Below are 23,485 nucleotides of genomic sequence, written 5' to 3'. Positions count from 1 at the left end.
TTAGCATGGATTTCTTTATTTTTTTAAGAATGAATTTAATGCATTGAATTTCTCATAAATGCCATGGTTTTGAACTTTAACATAAATTATTTTATTTAATATGATTAAAGCTTTCTGCTAGTCACTGTTTAATAGAAAAAGAATAAACCTAAACTGTAGTTTTTAATTGAAATAAAACTTGTACCTATCCTGAATGTATGTGTGTTTTATCTAAAAGATATGTCCATAGGATTAGAAATTAAATGTGAAGCTCATAGACATTTAAAGAGAAACTGATGTTTTTATGATAGCCTCAGGGAAAAGATACAGACTAGGGCAGGATTTCTGTATCTGGGTTAATGAACAGGTTTTAGCCCCTCCCTGAATTCCTGTATGCAAAATATTGTGTTTTTTGTCTGTAGAGAGAAGGTTCATATTGTCGGATTATGAAAGGCTAAAAATAAAGAACTGGAGGCAAAGAAGTAAGCAAAGAAAAAATTATTATATGAATGTTTAAGAACATTGTGGCAGTATTTCCCTTTAATGTAGCTCAGAAATATATATCAGTGGGTTCGGGGAGTTCATTGCTAAGTTATTTTTATTTTATCGAGATATGATTTACAAAACATGAAGTGCTCAGATCTTAAGTGTATAGTTAAAAGAGTGTATGCTTTTTGTAAACCACACTGCTTTTAAAACCTGAAACATTTCCGTCACCCTAGAAAGTACTTTACCTTTTAAAAATAAAACCATAGGGTCATTTCTGATGGTTTTTTGACATAATATTGTATAAGCATACATTCTCATTTCACATAGTTCTAGAGATTCCATTAGCTAAATGGGGTGGTTCAGCTTTTATGGAAGAGGAACAAGTAGTTTACTAGTTCTGCTTTTTGCACTTGGTGCTAGTTTTGCCCATTGAACAGCACAGCTGTTATAACTGTGATGATCTTTGAGGTGAGCAAAGAACTGGGATGACATCCAGTATCTCAACACCTGGATCTTTAGCAAGATTAGCTCACATCATTTCTTATAGTTAATCATGTTTTCCATTTACCCCACAATGATGAATAATCATCTGACATAAAATAGTGAAAGAGCTTTGATAAACTTTTCTAAAGACAGTAGTTCAAGGTATAGTAACTTTTTTAAAAAAATCAACAATCATTGATCATTTACTGCATTAGAAAGTAGCTTCTGAAAAAATACCCAAGTGAATAAGACATATGGGACCTGCTTCTAAATTGTACATGGTAATAGAAGAGACAGGAGTTAACGCACACTTCTCATAGCTTGGTAAATATAGTAGTAGAAGACTATATGTGTACCTAAATGGGTTTATATATTGGTAATTGAGAGAATCAGTTATATCAAGCTATAACTTCTGATTTTCCTTCTGTAAGTAGCATTAATAAGCCTTCAAGTGGGTAGAGATCTAGATTTTTGGAGAAAATCTTTTTCAATCAAAATAAAAAAAACAAAACATTTCACTTTTTGAGAAAATGAAAAAATATATAAATACAAAATTTGATGTCAAAATGAATATTTAGAATGAAAAAACAGATCACAATTTTAATAACACAAGGTTAACATCACAAACTATAGAAAAATAACATTTTTATGGCAACTGCTAGATATCTGTAATACTTTTTTTTTTTGAGACGGAGTCTTGCTCTGTCACCTAGTTGCAATCTTGGCTCATTTCAACCTCCACCTTTCAGGTTCAAGTGATTCTCCTGCCCTAGCCTCCTGAGTAGCTAGGATTATAGGCACATGCCACCATGCCCGGCTAATTTTTGTATTTTTAGTGAAGACTGGGTTTCACCATGCTGGCCAGGCTGGTCTCAAACTCCTGACCTCAGGTGATCCTCGCGCCTTGGCCTCCCAAAGTGCTGGGTTTAGGCATGAGCCGCTGCACCCGGCCTCTAATACTTTTTTATTTAGATTTTTTTGACTGTATACTTTTTGACCACTTCTTCATATGTCAACAGTGTACTTTTTTCTCTACCATGACTGATCAAATTGTGTTTATTATTGATAGTTTAGAAAAGTTTGAGATTGACAACTCGTTTTATTGGTAGTGTCTGTAATATTTTAAGATTGTTGTCAAATTTGGGGCAGCTCCTTCTGTTAGGCTGTTCTTGCATTGCTATAAGGAAATACCTGAGACTGGGTAATTTATAAGAAAAGAGGTTTAATTGGCTCAGGTTCTGCAGGCTGTACAGGAAGCATCGTGGCATCAGCTTCTGGGGAGGCCTCAGGAAGCTTACAATCATGGCAGAAGGCAAAAGGGAGAGCAGGTATGTCACATGGCAAAAGTAGGAGCAAGACAGTATGAGAGAGAGGAAGTAGAGAGGAGAGAGAGAAAGGGGGAGAGTAGGGGATGAGATGCCACAGACTTTTAAATGACCAGATCTCGAGAACTCATTCACTATCACATAGACATCACCAAGCCATGAGGGACCCACCCCCATGATCCAAACACCTACCAGCATTGGGGATTACAATTCAACATGAGATTTGGGTGGGGACAAATATCCAAACTGTCTCACCCTTGGTTTTATATGAATTGCAGTGTTTTTACATACTTCTGTGCCAATACCATATGGAGCTCCTATCTAGATGTCCCTGGTCCTCTGCCTTAGTGTTAATGATACCAGATAAGGCAGTGCATTGGGTGGTAGGAATATTCCTGGATGTCATTCTTGTACCCAGACTAGCAATTATCTAGTCATACATGGATGTGATTGCACACTACATATATCCTATGAAACCTAAATATATGTAAATACCCAACTCAGCTTCCCCTTAGTTCAGTGCCCAGAATATCAGATTACCAAAGGAGGAAGTATGATGGAGAGGGAGTCAGAAACAGAAGTTAGAAGTCAGAACAGAAGTCTTTAACCAATTGTAGTTGGATTGCTTTCGTGATTTTTGTTAGGGCCCTTTCCAAGGCCCTGAATTTTAAACTGTCATGGTAAATTCTATAGCCTCGTACTGTAATTTTGTGCTTGGATTTTGTTTGTTCAGTTGTGCTACTGAAATGTTAGTTAAAATACAAGATGCATATTATTCTGCATGCATACTCTGTACTATGCTACTTGAACCTATCATGATTAGGCCTATTTGTATAAGCTGAAGATATAAATTTTGACAAATGTCTAAAGTATTTGCTGTAGTTTCAAATTTTTGTCTTGGAATTCTTTGTCAGTTAGCTCAACAAATACTGAAGCTCTATTCTGACCTAGGCCTTGTGATAGGTTCTGGAGATGCAGTGATGCCTTAGAAACATTTCTTATTTTTGAGAAACTCATGGTGCTGTGTAAAATAAACAATGATAGTATCCTGTCTGAACACAGAGAAGGCATCCTTAACCCGTCTTAGGATATCAGGGAAGCTTCCTGAGGAAAATTACCCCTGCACTGATTATCTAGGGATGACTAAACATTATTTGGTGAATAAAGAAAGTGCAGTTAAAATTGTATGAGGTAAGGAGAAGTAGGCGCTACCTGATTTTAACTTTTTGTGGTGCTTTTTTTTTTTTCCTATCGGGCTGGCTTCTGTATTATAAGAGTTTAATTTCAAAGCATTAAGACTACACAACTTCTGTGTCACTGATTGCATTGAATGTCTTTTGCAGGCAAATGCTTTGGCTAAGCTGGTTTTTGTTTGTTCTTTTTTTTTTTTTTTTGGCCAAAGTTTAAGTAGGGCAGGACTATAAAGGAGCCTAATATTGAAAATGAAATTTTGGTGTTAGGACTAGGAAATATTCCTCAATGTTACTTCTCTTGCACAGTTGGAATCCTTTAGATTTGTCATAGTGAATCAAATATGACAGATTGATCCTTTTCTTTAATATTGGTAACAATGGCTCCTCGCAATAAGAATAAGATTTTTCTTCAACATCATTATTTGAGATAATAAACATTTATTACGCATTCTGTTATGTTTCAGCTTCTGTGTTAGGTATTGGGAATGCAAAGGTATCTAAGAGAAGACTCATATCCCTCGTAACCCACAATCTAGTGAAAGAGAGGGAGAGGGAAAAAGAAATACAAACAAATAAGCAGGAGGAGGTCATATTTTAAGCTGACCCTTCATGGGTTAGTATGGCAAGGGGATAAAGTCAGAAAGGGTATTTTATTTATACGCATATAAGTGCATGTAAATATGCATATATATAGTCATTTGTTATTGAACATTTGAAAAATGCTAGTTCCTATTGTAAACCAAAAACTGACTGAGGCAAATCTCAATCAATTAGTGGTTTATTTTGCCAAGGTTGAGGATGTGCCTGGGAAAAAGAAACACAAGTCACAGTAGGATCTGTGACCTGTGCTTTTTCCAAAGAGGGTTTTGGGAACTTCAGTATTTAAAGGGGAAAGAGGAAACAGAAGGGGAAGGAAAAAAAAGGAGGGAGGGTAGGCAGTGAGGCAAGTGGTTACATTCTTGTGAGGCTCTGATTAGCCAGCCAACTTTCTCTTAAGCCTAGTGAGTTTGGGGTTCCAAGATTATATTTTTCTTTCACATTATATTGAGCGTTTGCTCTGTGACTGCTGCCTCAAAACTAGGGTGCTTCAAATGTATTTACTCATCTATCATAACAGTCCTTCAAAATTGGTGATGTCGTTCTCAGTTTTTTCATTTTAAACTTAGGGAAGTTCTTAGCCAGTAAGTTAGAAAGACAGGATCTGAAACTGGCCGTGAAATATCAGACAAATTACACAATTTCCCTAAGCTTAAAACTAAAAAATTGGGGATGATATCACCAGTTTTGCAGGAGTCCCTGACAAGTGAGTCGTAGACTCTGAAAAGGCAGGATCAAGACACTGGGTCTTCTTATTGTTGATTTTTGTTTTTCTTTTTAGAATCAGGGTCTCACTCTGTCACTCAGGTTGGAGTGCAGTTGCATGATCACAGCCTACTACAGCCTTGAACTCCTGGGCTCAGGTGATTCTCCCACCTCAGCCTCCTGAGTAGCTAGGACTACAGACATCACATCCCTGGCTAGTTGGCTAGGTTTTTCCCCCCTCCGCCAGAGATGGAGTCTTACTATGTTGCTCAGGCTCTTATTGTTGAATTTTAACAGCTGTTTGTATATTTGGGATATAAGTCCTTAACTGTGTATGTGATCTGCAAAGATTTGCTGCTAGTCGGTGGCTTGATATTTGACCTTCTTTACAGTGTCTTTCATAGAGCAGAATTTTATTTATTTATTTATTTTGAAGCAGGGTCTCACTCTGTTGCCCAGGCTGGAGTGCAGTGGCACAATCTTGGCTCACTGCAGCCTCAACACCCCTAGGCTCCTGCCTCAGCCTCCTGAGTAGCTGGGGCAGCAGGTGTGTGCCACCACACCCAGATAATTTTTTGTAGAGATAGGGTTTCAACATATTGCCCAGGCTGGTCTTGAACTTCTGAGATGAAGTGATCTGCCTACCTTGGCCTCCCAAAGTGCTGGGATTACTGCCGTGCACCACTGTACCCAGCCACAGAGAATTTTAAACTTTAATAAAGTCTAATTTATCAGTATTTTCTTTCATAAGATGCTTTTTTATATCTAGAAACTCATCACCAAATTCAAGGTCACATAGATTTTCTTCTATGTTTTCTTCTAGAAGTTTTATAGTATTGTGTTGTAGTTTTAGGTCTATCATCTAATTCATGTTAAGTTTTGTGAAAGGTGCAAGAACTGTGTCTAGATTTATGTTTTTGCCTCTGGATGTCCCAGTGTCCCAAGTAGTAGAGAACTACCACTTGTTGAAAAGATCATCCTTTCCCCATTGAATTGCCTTTCCTCTTTTGTCAGTATCAGTTGACTCTATTTGTATGGTCCACTGTTCACTTTTATAATGACAATTATATTTTTCTTTGTGCCTTAAAAAATGCTTAATTGAGACGTAGTCACATACCTTACAAATCGCCCGTTTAGAGTGCACTGTTTAATACAGTTTTTTAGTAACCATCTCCACAGTCAATTATATTAAAAAGTCAACTTTTTAATCTTACCAGAATTCTTTAATTTTTCAGTTCCCCTCCCTGTGGTTAATATCTCTCGACTTGACACCACTTGCTTAAGGAGAACTTCAGCTTCTCCATCCTTCCCTAATTGTTTCTTTTCATAATTGCCTGTTTTTTGAATATAATAGTGTCTCTGTTATTTCTAAAGATATTATATTTAGTATGTTCTTCTTGGTTTTTGTTAGCATTAGATATATTGTTGAGTAGTTCTTTCATGGTGTTGGTTTTCCTGGAATATTTAGTGATTTGGGATTGTCTGCTCAACTTGAGTGTTTGAGGATATTGGTTTGCTTCTTGGTGAATATACTGATTATGGGAGCATACCTCTGGTGACAGGAAGGAGTAGGAACTGCTGCCTAATGTATAGAGGTATGCCAGTAAGTTCTCTTTTGACTGCCAAGTTCCCCTGCCTGCTGGGGTGGTGGTTAAAATCCCTCCCTCCACCATGCTCTGAGCTTCAGCTTAGGCTGTGCTTGCCTACTTCTCAGAAAAAGGCCACTCAGAAGGGTATTGGGATTCACTTGTGCAAAGATCCTGGGTCAAGTTCGCCTATAATCTTCTGGAGATCCCCTCAGGGTCCTCTCCCGTAGTCTAGATTCTGAGTTTGGAGCACAGCAGAATCACTCTTACCTTCATAGAGACCTCTACTGGGCATATCTATGCTAGGTTTTCTCAGACTTCTCAGTCACTATGTCTCATTAACTTTTTAATCTTATAAGAATTCCTCGATTTCTGAACTGCGGATAGCAGATAGTGTTCTTTCTTTTTTTCCAGCCGAGTTAAGGATTTCTTACTCTCTTAACGGTAACAATAGTAGCAATACCACCTGCCACTAATAATAGTGATTTAAAAGGGATTATAGGCAGAAATGTAAGTAGATATGTCTGTTCAGACTGCTGTCTGTCTTGAAACAAGGTTATCTTTTCAATACTCATAGCTTTTAGCCTTTAGCTTTTAGTCTTATTATTTCTAGAACACATTCTATTTTGACAGCTTCTAACATTTTTTGCAGATGCATGTCTGCCTTTCTGAAAGCGTGGATGAAAGCCAAATGGCAACATTTGGGGGAAATTGGTGTAGGGTGGAATTTTAATTTTTCTTACTGGCAGAGTATGTGCTAAGTATTCATATAAATTAGAGATGGTATAGGAGGGGAATTAGGTGGTTTGAAGATTAAGATGTATCTATTCCCAGCACTTTGGGAGGTGGAGATGGGGGGATCACTTGAGCCCAGGAGTTTGAGACTAGCCAGGGCAACAAAGTGAGACTTCCTCTCTGCAAAAAAATACAACAAAATAATTAGCTGGACATGGTGGCGTGAACCTGTGGTCCCAACTACTTGGGAGGCCGAGGTGGAAGGCTAAGGTAGAAAGATCGTTTGAGCTCAGGAAGTTGAGGCTGCAGTGAGCTGTGTTTGTGTCACTGCACTCCAGCCTAGGGGACAGAGTGAACCCTGTCTTCAAAAAAATACATAAATAAAATTAAAAAGGGGTGGAGACAAGGGTAAGGAAAAAAGAATGTTTTAAAAATAAGAAAAAAAAGGTGCCTATTAATAACTCTCTTGGTATAAATTAGCCTTGTGTTGTTCATGAATGACTTGATTAAAATGTGGTGAAAAAGGGAGAAAATTATTAGAAATAATTGGGTAGAAGCTAAAGGTAAAGCATTGAGTAATGTTGGGTAGTGGGTAAAAGTATGGGCTTTAGGCCGAGTGCTGTGGCTCATGCCTGTAATCCCAGCACTTTGGGAGGCTGAGATGGGCAGATCTCCTGAGGTCAGGAGTTCGAGACCAGCCTGGCCAACATGGTGAAACCCCGTCTCTACTAAAAATACAAAAATTAGCTGGGCGTGGTGGTGGGTGCCTGTAGTCCCAGCTACTCAGGAGGCTGAGGCAGGAGAATCGCTTGAACCCAGGAGGCGGATGAGCCAAGATCGGTCACAGCCCTCTAGCCTGGGTGACAGAGCAAGTCTCTGTATCAAAAAAAAAAAAAAAAAAAGAATGGTCTTTAGAGATTTAAATCCTGGATTTAAATTTTGGCTCCTTAATTTACCACTTTTATAATCTTGAGCAGAGTATGTAAGTACTTTAAATCCTTAGATTTGTCATCCATAAAATAAAGAAAAATAATAGCTTATATATCAGAGTTATGAGGATTAAATGAGATATATTGCATGTAAAATAGTTGCGAGTACAAAGCTTGCGGTAAATGTTAGTTAATATTAATCATCATTATTATCCTGATGTAGGAGTTCTCAGCCTGAAGTTGACTGGAACTTTCAGTTAACAAGTATTTATCGAATACCTGATCTGTAGTGTTGGACTTAGACCTATGGAAGGAGCTACTGATGTGAATGAAAGGTTAGTACCTAGAGGCGGAGCAGAGAGAACTAATAGTAGTGAAGTTCTTAACATAAGTTTCAGTGGTAAGGTAGGTATTATTATCTCCATTTTGTAGACGAGGAAGCTGAGACTCAGTAACAGTAACTTCTTTGAGACCCTGGTTCTGTCATTTAGCTAGCTGTGGTTAGACTAATAACTCACTTAACCTTGAAGAGATGGAGCTGTTGGCAGAAATACATGATTTGTAACACAAATCATTTATTTTACAATCATTTGTGTCACAAATAATTTGCTTTTAATTTTGAATAAATTTACATATTCTTCAGTGTCAATATATAGGTATCTGGTACAGAAAAAAAATAGGGATAATACAACAAAAACAAAAACTGTTAGGAACTGGGCCTCACAGCAGGAGGTGAGCAGCCAGCAAGCAAGCATTTCCACCTGAGCTCTGCACCCCGCCAACCCCTGTGGAAAAGTTGTCTTCCGTGAAACTGGTCCCTAGTGCCAAAAAGGTTGGGAGCCACTGTTTTAGAGTCTCAAAGAGAAAATAAATGATACTGAAATTTGCAAAAGATGAATCAAATTGGAAGACTAAGAGATATGTATTCAGAGCTATCTCTAGGACTGAGTTGTTTACTAGACAAATCACGCTGTCCTGCTCTAAAAATTGATTTGCCTTCAAATATGAGTAAGAATGGGAAAACAAATGTGAATATCGTGGATGTTTATTTGGAAAGCAGTAGAGTAATGCAATGAATTATTAATGTGATACCTCTAATATGTAATACATCATTCACATTCTAGTCAGAAAGCATTCCATAGTGGCTGAGCATGGTGGCTCACGCCTGTATTCCCAGCACTTTGGGAGGCCAAGATGAGGGGATTGCTTGAGCCTAGCAGTTCGAGACCAGCTTGGACAACAAAGTGAGACCTCATCTCTAATAAAAATACAAAAAATTAGCTGGGTGTGGTGGCGTAGTCACAGCTACTCAGGAGGCTGAGGTGGGAGGATCACTTGAGCCATTGATCATGCCCCTGCATTCCTGCCTGGGCAATAGAGCAAGACCCTGTCTCAAACAAACAAAAAAACAAAGCACAACATTCTCCATAGTTATGATGCTGTGTTGGAAGCTGTACAAGAGAAATTAGCAATCTAATACCTGTCCTTTAAGACTTTCGTACGTTGTGGCTGCTCCCATACGTTGTTAATGGGATTGTAAAAGGGTACAATTTATTTGGGGAAAAAATAGGCACTATATAAAATTTAAAAATGTAACTGCTCTTTAAATCAACAGTTCTAGGAATTTATCCTTCATATATGCGTACACACAAGGATGCTTACTGCAGTGTTGTTTGTGGTAGCAGATGACTGGAGGAAACAATCTAAATGTTTTAAATAAAGGACTGATCAAACTATATTATAATATAATATATATAAGGAAATACTATTTCAGTCTTTAGAAAGAATAAAGTAGATTTACTTGTATCTTAAATATAACAGTCTTCTGGATATGTTAAGTGAAAAATATTATTAAGTACACTGTGCTACTGTGTAAAAGCAAATAAAAACAGGCACAAAACTTTCTAATGCCTGTAATCCCAGCACTTTGGGAGGCCGAGGTGGGCGGATCACGAGGTCAGGAGATCGAGACCATCCTGGCTAAAATGGTGAAACCCCGTCTCTACCAAAAATACAAAAAATTAGGTGACCGTGGTGGCGGGTGCCTGTAGACCCAGCTACTTGGGAGGCTGAGGCAGGAGAATGGTGTGAACCCAGGAGGCGGAGCTTGCAGTGAGCCAAGATTGTGCCACTGCGCTCCAGCCTGGGTGACAGAGCGAGACGCTGTCTCAAAAAAAAAAAAAACAAAAAAACGAAAACAAAAAAAAAAACTTTCTAATGCTTCTACCAGATACTAGAAACTGTAATTTCTTCTGAGGTAGGTGGGGTAAGAGGGCAGCATACTTTATGTTTTTGAAAATTTTTGTGAAGATTTGTATTCGTATGTCTTAAAATATGTGAGATGTATGCATTTGGGCATACAGTGTTGCTACAAGAGCTTGTACTCACTGATGAGGACTTCCGTGTACATGCTTGGGTATTTATGCTTTTGAATTTGAAGACTCTGTCATTTTGTCATTTGGTCTTTTTTTTTTTTTTTTTTTTTTTGAGTTGGAGTCTCGCCCTGTCGCCCAGCCTGGAGTGAAGTGGTGCGATTTTGGCTCACTGCAACCTCCGCCTCCTGGGATCAAGCGATTCTCCTGCCTCAGCCGAGTAGCTGGGATTACAGGCGTCTGCCACCATGCCCGGCTAATTTTTGTGTTTTTAGCAGAGATAGGGTTTCACCATGTTGGCCAGGCTGTTCTTGAACTCCTGACCTTAAGTGATCTGCCCACCTCAGCCTCCCAAAGTGCTGGGATTACAGGCATGAGCCACCTTGCCTGGCCTGTCAGTTGGTCTTTTGACCTGCGAATGAGGAGCGTTATTGACCACCACCACTCCCCGGTTGGGTGGATTCTGGTAGGAGAAGATTCAGGTAGCAGCTGAAGGAGAAAACCTAACAACGATTTTAAAAAGAGTATTTTTTAAAAGTATTACGTGGTTAGAGTATTCTGCAGGAATAAAGCAGACGGGTTAGATAGAAGGAAAATTAGATGCAGGACTTGAAAGCAGAAATGTATGTGGAAATGAGGAACGGAGAAGAGAGTCAAGAGGCTGCAGGGAACTAAAAACATTTACAAACATCTAATCTCTAAATGATACACTTTTGTAAAAAGTCATTTTCCGGACTCTCAAAAAACAAAATAAAAAAAGTGGAAGCCCAGATGATAATTTGTGGTTTCTTAAGAAGAAAATTGCAGGCTGGGCATGATGGCTCATGCCTGTCATTCCCAGCACTTTGGGAGGCTAAAGCGGGCGGATCACTTGAGTTCAGGAGTTCGAGACTAGCCTGAACAACATGGTGAAACCCTGTCTCTACTGAAGATACAAAAATTATCTGGGCATAGTGGCACATGTCTATAATCCCAGCTACTTGGGAGGCTGAGGCAGGAGAATCACTTGAACTTTGGAGGCGGAGGTTTCAATGAGCCAAGATTATGCCACTGCACTCCAGCCTGGGTGACAGAGCAAGACTCTGTCTTAAAAAAGAAAATAAAAGAAGAAAGTTGCAAAATGGGGAGTAGAACCTTGTTTTCCTGATTTCCAGTCTAACCCTAAGATTATTCCAAGATGGCCTGAACCTTTCAGCATAGCACCCCCCCAAAAAAAGAAACCCAGAAATTAAAAAAATTTTCTTTTAAACTTGATGTGTGACAGTTATTTCTTTCTGAACTAATTATCTTTTCCCCCATTCAGTCTTGAGGGATAGAATAGGATTTGGGGTTTTAGCATTGCACTACCATTTCTTTCTATGAGTCATTGTGGTTCAAGAAAAGAAAGGATAATGAAACTACTAAATGTTGCATATATCCTCTCATTTTGCCACTGTCCTGTGATACAGGTAGTGTTCATGTTTTGCTATTTTTATTAGGCTTTCACTGCTAAAGAAAAAATAGGCTCTGGAAAGCTAAGTAATTTGCCTGAGATAGTAGCTGATGTGTGTCAAAGTTGGCCTTCACAAAATTGAATTCAGATTTTATTTTTTCTTTTCTTTTCTTTTTTTTTTCTTTTGAGACGGAGTCTTGCTGTGTCACCCAGGCTGGAGTGCAGTGGCGCAATCTCGGCTAACTGCAACCTCCGCCTCCTGGGTTCAAGCAATTCTCCTGCCTCAGCTTCCCGAGTAGCTGGGATTACAGGCCTGCGCCACCATGCCCAGCTAATTATTACGTTTTTAGTACAGATAGGGTTTCACCATGTTGGGCAGGCTGGTCTCCATCTCCTGACCTCATGATCTGCCCACCTCAACCTCCCAAAGTGCTGGGATTACAGGCATGAGCCACTGTGCCTGGCCGATTTTCTTTTTTTGGAGATGGAGTCTCGCTCTGTCACCCAGGCTGGAGTGCAGTGGTGCGATCTGGGCATGGTGGCATATGTCTATAATCCCAGCTACTTGGGAGGCTGTAACCTCCGCCTCCCAGGTTCAAGCGATTCTCCTGCCTCAGCCTCCCAAGTAGCTGGGATTACAGGTGCACGCCATGACACCCAGCTAATTTTTGTATTTTTAGTAGAGACGGGGTTTCACCATGTTGGCCAGGCTGGTCTCAAACTCCTGGCCTCAAGTGGTCCGCCCACCTCGGCCTCCCAAAGTGCTGGGACTACAGGCATGAGCCACTGTGCCCGGCCTAGATTTTATTTTTTCTACCAAAGTATAAAGTTCTGGGAGGAGAATTGATCAAGAAAACATTGGAAGCCTAAAACGTCGGGGCAGAGTGGTTTGATTAGTAGATGACTCTGGGGGAGGTGAGGCTCGGACTTACCTGAGTGCAGACACAGCTGAGGTCCTTGTAGTTCTCATGTACTCTTGCCAGCCATTTTCAGAGCTGCTTGTCACATCTTCAGTTGCTGCAGCCATCTCAGCTGTGTGCTAATTAAAGGAAATATACTTAACACTTTGTCTGAAGGTTTGCACCACATTAGTTATAGGAGACCTCTTTTCCTAATTAATCACACATAAATTAGTAAAATGTCTTTTTTGTAAAATATGTTTGTGAAGTATGTGTCCTTTTTTTTTTTTGGGAGACGATGTCTTGCTTTGTCATCCAGGCTGGAGTGCAATGGCGTGATCTCGGCTCACTGCATCCCCCGCCTCCTGGGTTCAAGCGATTCTCCTGCCTCAGCCTCCAGAGTAGCTGGGATTATAGGTGCGCACCACCATGCCCAGCTAATTTTTGTATTTTTAGTAGAGACAGGGTTTCGCCATGTTGGCCAGACTGTTCTTGAACTCCCAACCTCAGGTGATCCACCTGCCTCAGCCTCCCAAAGTTCTGGGATTACAGGTGGGAGCCACTGCGCCCAGTGAAGTATGTGTCTTATGCGAAATTTTGATAAAGGGTTAGAAAGAGGAAAATAAAGTAAGTTTCAAGCTTGGTAGGCATATGTCTATTTATATTACCATTTATATTTATATAAATAAATTTTTAAATTTCATTTTATTTTTATTTTTTGGAGGCAGAGCCTCACTGTGTTGCCTAGGCTAGTCTCAAACTCCTGCCCTCTAGCAATGCTCCTGCCTCAGCTTTCCCAGTAGTTGGGACTACAGGCGTGTACTGCCATATCTAACATTTATATTTTTATAATTATATTTTAGAGATGCTGGGAGCAAATTTGGTGTTTAATACATTGTCTCATTAAACTGAAGAATTTCTGCACTCTAGTGTGGGCCTAGAGCTTGACTCTATCTAATATTTGACCTTTGGATTTACACTTTTGCACTGGAAAGTCGCTGAGTTGTTCTAAGCAGAGATGTATCATAATCTAATGAGTGTTTTTATTTTTAAATTTTTTTCTTTTAGCTCCTGATTCTCTGGTTGAAAAAAATTTTTAAATATATTTTTTAGAGAGGGAGCCCTACTGTGTTGCCCAGATTTGTCTTGAACTCCTAGGTTCAGGCGATCCTCCCACCTCGGCCTCCCAAAGTGCTGGTATTACAGGGAAGAGCCACTGTGCTGGGTCAATTTTTTATTTTTATTTTTCTGGACAGGGTTTTGCTCTATCACCCAGGCTGGAAAGCAGTGGCGTGATCTTGGTTCACTGTAGCCTTGACTTCCTGGGCTCAAGTGATCTTCGCATCTCAGCCTCCTGAGTAGCTGGGGTTACAAGCGTGTACCACCACACTTGGTTAATTTTTGTATTTTTTGTAGAGACAGTTTCACCATGTTGCCCAGATTGGCCTGGGCTCAAGCAATCTGCCCGCCTCGACCTCCCAAAGTGCTGGGATTATAGGTGTGGGCCACTGTGCTCAGCCCTGTGATGAGTGTTTTTAAAGTGATCCTTTTGCTGTTGAGTAGAGATAGGAGAGGGTGTGTGTTATGAGGAACATCAGTTTAATTCTAATTAAACACCTATGGAGAGACCTACATTTAAATGAGAATGCTAGTACTTTAGAATGAAAAATACCTGTTACTTGAATTGTATATTCAGGTTGACTGATAGATTCTTACTTTATTTCAAGATCCTCAGTACTTTTTGACAGCTCCTCAGATGATTATAGTAATGCAGCCAGGGGTTGAGAACTACTGGTTTATCTTAGGGAAAGAGGGAGGGATTGGGGTTGGGGGTGTAAACTTGAGAGGAGGTAGAGTGAAAAGCTTTGGAGAGTTTGGAAAGTGTAACCATTGTTTATGTGTTTTTTTTTTTTTTTTGGAATTCCACTTCCGTATTCATATGTTCAAATGCCTAGATGTTTTTGATGATGTGAATTTAATAACATTAAAGTTTTCCCACTTCTCGAGCTGAGATCGTGCCATTGCACTCCAGCCTGGGTGACAGAGCGAGACTATGTCTCAAAAAAAAAAAAAACCAGAAAAAAAAAAGTTCCCACTTCTCCAGCCTCTTTTTTTCCAGTCTGTTCCCTTTCATGAGAAATGAAGGAGAATAATGGACAGGGGTGACCCCTAATTTGATAAAAATTTGCTAGTATTAACAGAAGATTTAAAAATCGCTCTCTCTTTTTTTTTTTTTTAAAAGAGGCAGGCCTCATTCTGTTGCCCAGGCTGGAGTAGAGTGGCATGATCATTGCTCACTGCAGTCTTGAACTCTTTGGGCTTAAGCTATCCTTTGGCTTCAGCCTCCTTAGTCCCTAGCTGGGACTACGGGCTGCACCATCACACCTGGCTTAATTTTTAAACATTTTTTTAGAGATGGAGGGGGGTCTCACTGTATTGCCCAGGCTGGTCTCGAACTCCTGGCCTGATGCAATCCTCCTGCCTCTGGCCTCCCAAGTAGCTGGGATTACCAGTGTGAGTCACCACACTCAGCTCCCTGCCTTATTATTATTTTTTTTTTTTGAAGAGATGGGGGTCTTGCTATGTTGCCCAAGGGGGAGTGCTGTGTCTATTCACAGGTGTGATCATAGTGCACTACAACCTCAAGGGATCCTTCCACCTCAGCCTCTTGAGTAGCTGGAACTAGAGGTGCCCAGCTCTCTTAAAAACTATTAAAACCACCTTGAAGCCTAGTTTCAGTTGATCCATTAAAAAATATTTATGTGTATATATACACATACACATAGGCTGTGTGTGTTTGTGTCTGTGTCTCTGTGTGTGCTTAAGCATTCAGAAATTGGAGCAAACCAGCCACACGAATGTCTAGCTACTTAACTGCTTAACCAGAATTCTGGACTAAAATTGATTACTGATACTTCCTATAATTGGGTAGAAAAACATATAGCTTTTCTTTTCTTTCTTTTTCTTTTTTTTTTTTTGAGACGGAATCTCACTCTGCCGCCCAGGCTAGAGTGCAGTGGCACAATCTTGGGTCACCACAACCTCTGCCTCCCGAGTTCAAGCGATTCTCCTGCCTCAGCCTCCTGAGTGGCTGGGATTACAAGGACCTGCCACCATGCCTGGCTAATTTTTTTGCATTTTTAGTAGAGATGGGGTTTCGCCATGTTGACCAGGCTGGTCTCCAACTCCTGACCTTGGGTAATCCGCCTACCTCTGCCTCAAAGTGCTGGGATTACAGGTGTGAGCCACTGTGCCTGGCTGAACATGTAGCTTTTTTTTCTTGTTCCAGGATTTTTATGTTTTATTGATATCAAATTGTATCTCTATATTTCTTTTAAGAAGGAAACAAATTTATTTTATTAGAATGAGAGACTTAGAATAGGAGTGAAAGGAATAAAATAACTAAAACTTATCATGGAAGTACTTTTTTGTTTTTTAGATTACAGTTTATAATCCTGAGTCATTAATTTATTGAGAAGAGGTGTTAGTTACAGCTTAAAAATTTTTCTTTTTGTGAGTTAACTAGACACAGCAGAGAAAGTTTGTAGGAGTTTTGGATGGAGAGCACAGTAGTTACAGCAATTCTATTGCTGGGATTTAAGCCAATACAGTTTAGGTCTAATGCTTGATGAATGACTCTATTGAATGTCATGCCTTAAATATTAAACCCTTTTTTTTTCTTTTCTATTCATAGTGGTAGTCGCTCTTCTAAAACTTTTAAACCAAAGAAGAACATTCCAGAGGGTTCTCACCAGTATGAGCTCTTAAAACACGCAGAAGCCACACTTGGCAGTGGCAACCTTCGGATGGCTGTCATGCTTCCTGAGGGGGAAGATCTCAATGAATGGGTTGCAGTTAACAGTAAGTAGCCTTTTTATTTCTCAGTAGCCTATGAATTAGGGTAATAGCCTCATTGTTGGTGAGTGTTGGTGCTGTCCATTCTAGGATTTAGTTAGTAAGCTAATATCATAAAAGAGTGATATCTCAATCTAACTTTAACCTTCATGTTACTTTATTTACTTTATTATTATTACTTTTTGAGACAGGGTCTCACTCAGTCACCCAGGCTGGAAGGCTGGAGTACAGTGGCGCAGTTATGGCTGACTGCAGCCTTGAACTCCTGGGCTCAAGCAATCCTCCCACCCTCAGCCTCTAGCGTAGCTGGGACTGTAGGCACATACCACCCTGCCTGGCTCATTTACAAACATGTTTTAGTAGAGATGGAGTTCTCACTATGTTGTCCAGGATTGTCTTGAACTCCTGACCTCAAGTGATCCTTCTATCTCAGCCTTTCACGGTGCTAGGATTACAGGCACTAGTCACCACATCCAGTCCTTGTTATTTTATTTCTGAATATGGAATTTTATGAAATCTTGTTTCCTATTTTAATACAAAGCATAGATTTACTATCTTCATTATAATAATTTTTCATGTGTCAAACACTGTATAGACATACCACTCTCCTTTCTACGTGGATGATTTTATTTTATCTTTATAACCTTATGATGTAGGTATGATTATTATTTCGGTTTGATAGATTAAGTTGAGACAATTAGTAACTTGCCTAGGTCATATAGCTATTAAATGGAAGAGCCTGGGATCAAATATACAGCTATAGAATTTCAGAGTCTATAGAGTCAACCACTATACTAAATTGCCTTTCTCAGTGGCATACTCAGTTATTTGTCTAATTGTGCTTTTTTTATTTTTATTTTTATTTTGAGATCGACTCTTGCTCTGTCGCCCAGGCTGGAGTACAGTGACATGATCTCGGCTCACTCCAACCTCTGCCTCCTGGGTTCAAGCGATTCTTCTGCCTCAGCCTCCTGAGTAGCTGGGATTATAGGCACGCACCGCCATGTCCGGCTAATTTTTGTATTTTTAGTAGAGATGGGGTTTCACCATGTTGGTCAGGCTGGTCTCGAACTCCCGACCTCGTGATCCACCTGCTTCAGCTTCCCAAAGGGCTGGGATTACAGGTGTGAGCTACCACGCCTGGCCAGTTGTGCTTATTTTTTAAAAAAAGATATCAAGTAGTCATCTTATGAAATTAGTAAAATATATTTATGAGATGTTCTTAACTCCTACAGAGAATAACGTATGAATAGTAATTATATTCTTGGGAATTAAGCCAGAGAAAGTTGAGGAATAAAAGCTTCAGGGTTTTCAACATTAGTGAAAAAAATAGTAATAATAGAATTTTATAATTAAAGGAAATTTATTTGAATTTAGTAAAAGTAAAATGAAATTTCATTGAAAGCATACACAAAATGTCTAGGCTTTAAGGAAATGCAAAACAGTATTTTTCTTATATTTAATGGCCTCTTATTATAATTTGAACTATGTCATGGGATTTGTAAATTGAGCTGCCCCCCTCTAATACCTTTTAGGAACCAGGGGATTTTATTGTGATGTCTTAAAACTTACCATGACAGCATTTACACAAGAGCCATGTTATTATTATGTGATTATCCTCCTGGACCAAGAGAGTCTAGTTATTTGAAATAAAGTGATTTGTTTGCTTTATTGATGAGGCCTGCCGTATTTCTAAGATGTTTCTGTGTCATCTCCAAGACAATATTCAGAATGAATCTCCAATATATGTGTACGTTCTTTTTGTACTAATTTGTGCCTTTTTGTAAAATTTGAGAGTTCATTTACTCATGTTTAAAATGTAAGGAAGGCTGTATAGAGCTTCTATATTACAGTAGAGTCTGACTTTTAAATATAAAAGCAAATAATTTTCTGTCTGTATTCTGTCTCTTTCTCAGTTGCCACAACTGAGTGTCTGTACCTCTCTTATCTGCTAGGGATAGATTCCAAGATGACCAGTGGATTCCTGAAACCGGTGATAGTACTGAACCTTATGTACACTGTGTTTTTTCCTATACACTACATACCTATGATAAAGCTTAATTCATAAAGCTTAATTTAAAATTTATTAAAGATTAATTTAAAATTAAGCACAGCAAGAGATTAACAACTGTTAATAAAATAGAACAATTACAGTTATACTGTAGTAAAAGATATGTGAATATAGTCTCTCTCTTTCAAAATAATCTTATTGTGCTTTACTTAACCCTTTTTGTAATCCTTCACTCTGATAACCAAGGTGGCTACTATAAGTGATTAATGAGCAGGTATACAGCTAGACAGAGGGATGATTCACATCCCAAGCGGACGGAGTGAGATGGTGTGAGATGCTGTAAAATTTCATCACGTTACTCAGAATGGCACACAATTTAAAACTTATATATTGTTTATTTCTGAAATTTTCCATTTAATATTTTCAGCCCATGGTTCATCACAGATAACTGAAACCATGGATAATGAAACCACAGATAAAGGAGGACTACTGCACTACTGAAACGCCTAGAACTTTGAGAACTCTTAAAATTTCACAGTAGTTCTATGATTTTACTACAGCTGGACAAAGATTGCTTTGGACTGAAGCATTAGAACATCTGCTTAGGACATACTCTGCTTTGAAAATACAACATTTAACTGAAGTGTTGGACTGAAAATTTTCCTTATTTATAGCAATCTTCCCAAATGACACTTGATGAAGTAGGTGAATAGGGTTGGAGTCAGGACAGATACTTCCAGTCACTGGCAGTGATTCAGTAAACATTTCAGGTTCATAGAGGAGTAAAGGGAATTATTGATAAGATCTATATCCAAATAATAGGTGAAAGTGTAATTACTTAGCTAATACAGGAGAAAAATAGAATAATAAAAAATAATCCTGAAGAATATAAGGAGAGACTAGGTGCATTGGCTCACGCTATAATCCCAGCATTTTGGGAGGCCGAGGTGGGAGGATTGTTTGAGGCCAGGAGTTTGAGACTAGCCTGGGCAAAATCTGTATCTACAAAAATATAAAATAAAATAAATTAGCTGGGAATGGTGGTTCACACCTGTAGTCCTAGCTACTCCAGAGGCTGAGGTGGGAGGATGGCTCGAGCCCAGGAGTTCAAGGTTAGCCTGGGCAGCATAGGGAGACCTCTTCTCTAAACAAATAAAATAAAAATTTACCGACCAAGGACTCTTGCATTCATCACTGTAGTTGAGATCTCTCCCCAGGCTTCACGAATTAGTCAAAACTCTACCTGATAACACTATTTTGATGTCTAAATGTGATCTCAAAGTGAATATGTTCAAAATGGAACACAGAAAAATCTGTTTGAATTTATGAAAGAGACCAGTGGTCCATATAAGTAGGCAGCTGATCTTGACAAAGAAGAAAAGGCAATTCAGTGGAGAAAGGATTATTTTTTCAACAAATAGTGGTGAAACACTGGGACATCCAGATGCAGAAACATAAATCTAGACACAGATTTCCACCTTTCAGAAAAATTAGCATGAATTGAATGATAGACCTAAAAATACAACACAATACTATAAAACTTCTAGGAAAAAAAAAAACAGGAGAAAAATCTATGCAACCTTGGATTTGGTGATGAGTTTCTACATACAAAACCAAAAGTGTGCTTTTAAAAGAAAAAAATTAATAAATTAGACCTCATGAAAATTTAAGAGGCCGGGCACAGTGGCTCACGTCTGTAATCCCAGCATTTTGGGAGGCCACGGTGGGTGGATCACTTGAGCTCAGGAGTTCAAGACCATCCTGGCCAACATGATGAAACCCCATCTCTACTAAAAATACAAATAAAAAATTAGCCAGGCATGGTGGTGTATCCCTGTAGTCCCAGCTACTTGGCAGGCTGAGGCATGAGAATTGCTGGAGCCTGGGAAGTGGAAGTTGCAGTGAGACAAGATCGTGGCACTGCATTCCAGCCTGGGTGACAGAGTGAGACTCTGTCTCCAACAAAAAAAGAGAAAGAAAATTTAAAATTCTGCTCTGTGAAAGACATTGTAAAGAAAATAAAAAATGAAGCCACTGGCTAGCAGAAAATCTTTGCAGACCACATACATGGTAAAGGACCTGTATCCAAAATATACATAGAGCTCTTAAATTCAGCAATAAGGGCTATCTAGGCAACATAGCAAGACCCTGTCTCTAAGAAAAGAATAAGTTAGCCGGAGATGTACGTACATGTAGCCATAGCTACTTGGGAGGCTGAGGTGGGAGGAATACTTGAGCCCAGGAGTTCAAGGCTGCAGTGTACCATGATCCTACCACTGCAATCCAGCCTGAGCGACAGAGTGAGACCCTGTCTCTAAAAAAATGAAATAAAATAGAATTAATAAAAACGTAAGGAGAGAAGAATCATACAATGAGTAGGATAAATAGATAGCAAATAGTAGGATATTAATAGTAAGTTGAAATCCAAATATTATCAATAGTAATTGTATTAAATGTAAAGGACAAAATGGTCCAACACAAAAGTTGATTGTCCGGGCATGGTGGCTCATGCCTGTAATCTTTGCACTTTGGGAGGCCATGGTGGGAGGATCGCTTGAGCCCAGGAGTTTGAGACCGTCGTGGACAACATGGCAAATCTCCATCTCTACCAAAAATAAAAAAGTTAGCCAGGCATGGTGACACACACCTGTGGTCCCAGCTACTTGAGAGGCTGAGGTGGGAAGATCGCTTGAGCCCAGAAGATGGATGCTGCAGTGAGTTGTGATTGCACCACTGCTCTCTAGCCTGGGTGACAGAGTGAGACTCCATCACAAAAGAAGAAAAAAACAAAACAAAAAAAAACCCAAACAAACAAACACACCAATGTGTCAAGATGATTACAAAGCAAAACAAATCTGAATGCTGCAAGACATACTTTAAATATACAGATATAGAATGGTTGAAACTAAAGTTAAACACTAATCCAAAGAATCCCGATAGTCGTGTTATGTCAGATAAAGTAGACTTTTAAGGCAAAAAGCAATAAAAAAGGATATTTTAAAATGATAACTGGTTCAATTCCCAAATAGTATATAAAATTCTGAATGCATATGTTTCTAATAACATCTCAAAAGTTTGTTAATATTAGTCGACTGAACTAAAAGGAGAAGTAGACAAATCCATGGTCATAATGGGAGATTTTAACATGCCTCTTTCAGTAACAGATAGAAAGTGCAGAAGAAAAAATTGGTAAGGAATTAGAAAAATTTGAGCAACATGATTAACAGACTTGACCTAGGAGCACATGACCTAAGCACCTAAGAGTATATATATGTACATTTTCAAAAATGGAAACCAATACATTCTCTGACCATGGTGGAATCTGGCTAGAAAGCAGTAATAAACAGAAATCTGTATATGTTTGGAAAAAGTAAATCTCAATGGAAATCAGAAAATATTTTGAACTGAAATTTGGTGATGAAAATACTATATATGGAAACTTGTGGGATATATTATAGCTAAAGCTGTGTTAGAGGAAATTTAGAGCCTTACATAAATACATATATTAGAAAAGGAAAAATATTAAAAGTTAATGAACTAAGCATCCATCTCCAGAGGTTGGAAAAACAACAGCAAATTAAATGCAAAGAAAGTTAAAAGAGGTGAGGCCGGGTGCGGTGGTTCATGCCTGTAATCCCAGCACTTTGGGAGGCCGAGGTGGGTGGATCACCTGAGGTCAGAAGTTCGAGACCAGCCTGGCCAACATGGCGAAACCCCATCTCTACTAAAAATACAAAAATTAGCTGGGCGTGGTTGGGGCATGCCTGAATCCCAGCTACGTGGGAGGCTGAGGCAGGAAAATTGCTTGAACCCAGGAAGCAGAGCTTGTAGTGAGCTGAGATTGTGCCATTGCACTCCAGCCTAGGCAACAAGAGTGAAACTCCGTCTCAAAAAAAAAAAAAAAAGTTAAAAGAGGTTATCAGTAAAGAACAGAAGTTAATAAAATAGAAAAGAAACATACAATAAAGGGAATTGGGCTGGGCGTGGTAGCTCACACCTATAATCCCAGCACTTTGGGAGGCCGAGGTAGGTGGATACTTGAGGTCAGGAGTTCAAGACCAGCCTGGCCAACATGGTGGAACCCCGTCTGTATTAAAAATACAAAAATTAGCCTTGTGTGGTGGCGGGTGCTTGTAATCCTACCTGCTTGGGAGGCTGAAGCAGGAGAATCACTTGAACCTGGGAGGCAGAGGTTGCCGTGAGCCAAGATTGCAGCACTGCACTCCAGCCTGGATGACAGAGCAAGACTTCATCTCAAAAAAAAAAAAAAAAAGTGGTTCTTTGCAAAGTTTAAAAATTTATAACTCCTGGTAAGATTGATCAAGAAAAAATATTTTAATATTTTAAAAATAATATTAATTTAAAATATTAATTATTTAATAATATTAGAAAGCACAAATAACCAATATCAGGGATAAAAAAGTAAATACATACCAGATCTTACATAGCATTAAAAGTTGTAAGAGAGGCCGGGCGCGGTGGCTCACGCCTGTAATCCCAGCACTTTCGGAGGCTGAGGCGGGTGGATCACGAGGTCAGGAGATCGAGACCATCCTGGCTAACACGGCGGAACCCTGTCTCCACTAAAAATACAAAAAATTCTCTGGGCGTGGTGGCGGGCGCCTGCAGTCCCAGCTACTCGGGAGGCTGAGGCAGGAGAATGGCGTGAGCCCGGGAGGCAGAGCTTGCAGCGAGCTGAGATCACGCCACTGCACTCCAGCCTGGGCGACAGAGCGAGACTCCGTCTCAAAAAAAAAAAAAAAAAAAGTTGTAAGAGAATATTGTGAAGAAGTTATAAATTTATCCCAATAAATTTGAAAATTTAATTGAAATAACCTAATTCTTATAAAAATTCAACTTATCAAAATTAACACTAGAATAAAAAATCTGAATAA

General features: G+C 39.2%; 1 protein-coding gene across 5 annotated transcripts in view; it reads left to right on the top strand.

The window, feature by feature from the left end:
• MOB1B (MOB kinase activator 1B) overlaps window positions 1–23,485 on the top strand; it is an 85,541-nt gene that overhangs the window by 39,870 nt on the left and 22,186 nt on the right. For 3 of the 5 annotated variants that reach the window (XM_001159188.6, XM_063809582.1, XM_063809579.1), the window contains one exon: window positions 16,419–16,585. In XM_001159188.6, the coding sequence (XP_001159188.1) occupies window positions 16,419–16,585 (167 nt within the window). Of the gene's footprint in view, window positions 1–8,244; window positions 8,357–13,007; window positions 13,142–16,418; window positions 16,586–23,485 lie in introns of those variants that run through there. The other 2 variants (XM_001159136.7, XM_063809580.1) reach the window with 2 other exon arrangements.

The sequence above is a fragment of the Pan troglodytes genome, chromosome 3 (genome assembly GCF_028858775.2).
Source record: "Pan troglodytes isolate AG18354 chromosome 3, NHGRI_mPanTro3-v2.0_pri, whole genome shotgun sequence".
NCBI classification, from domain to species: Eukaryota; Metazoa; Chordata; class Mammalia; order Primates; family Hominidae; genus Pan; species Pan troglodytes.
This window is presented reverse-complemented; position numbering and strand designations above follow the sequence as displayed.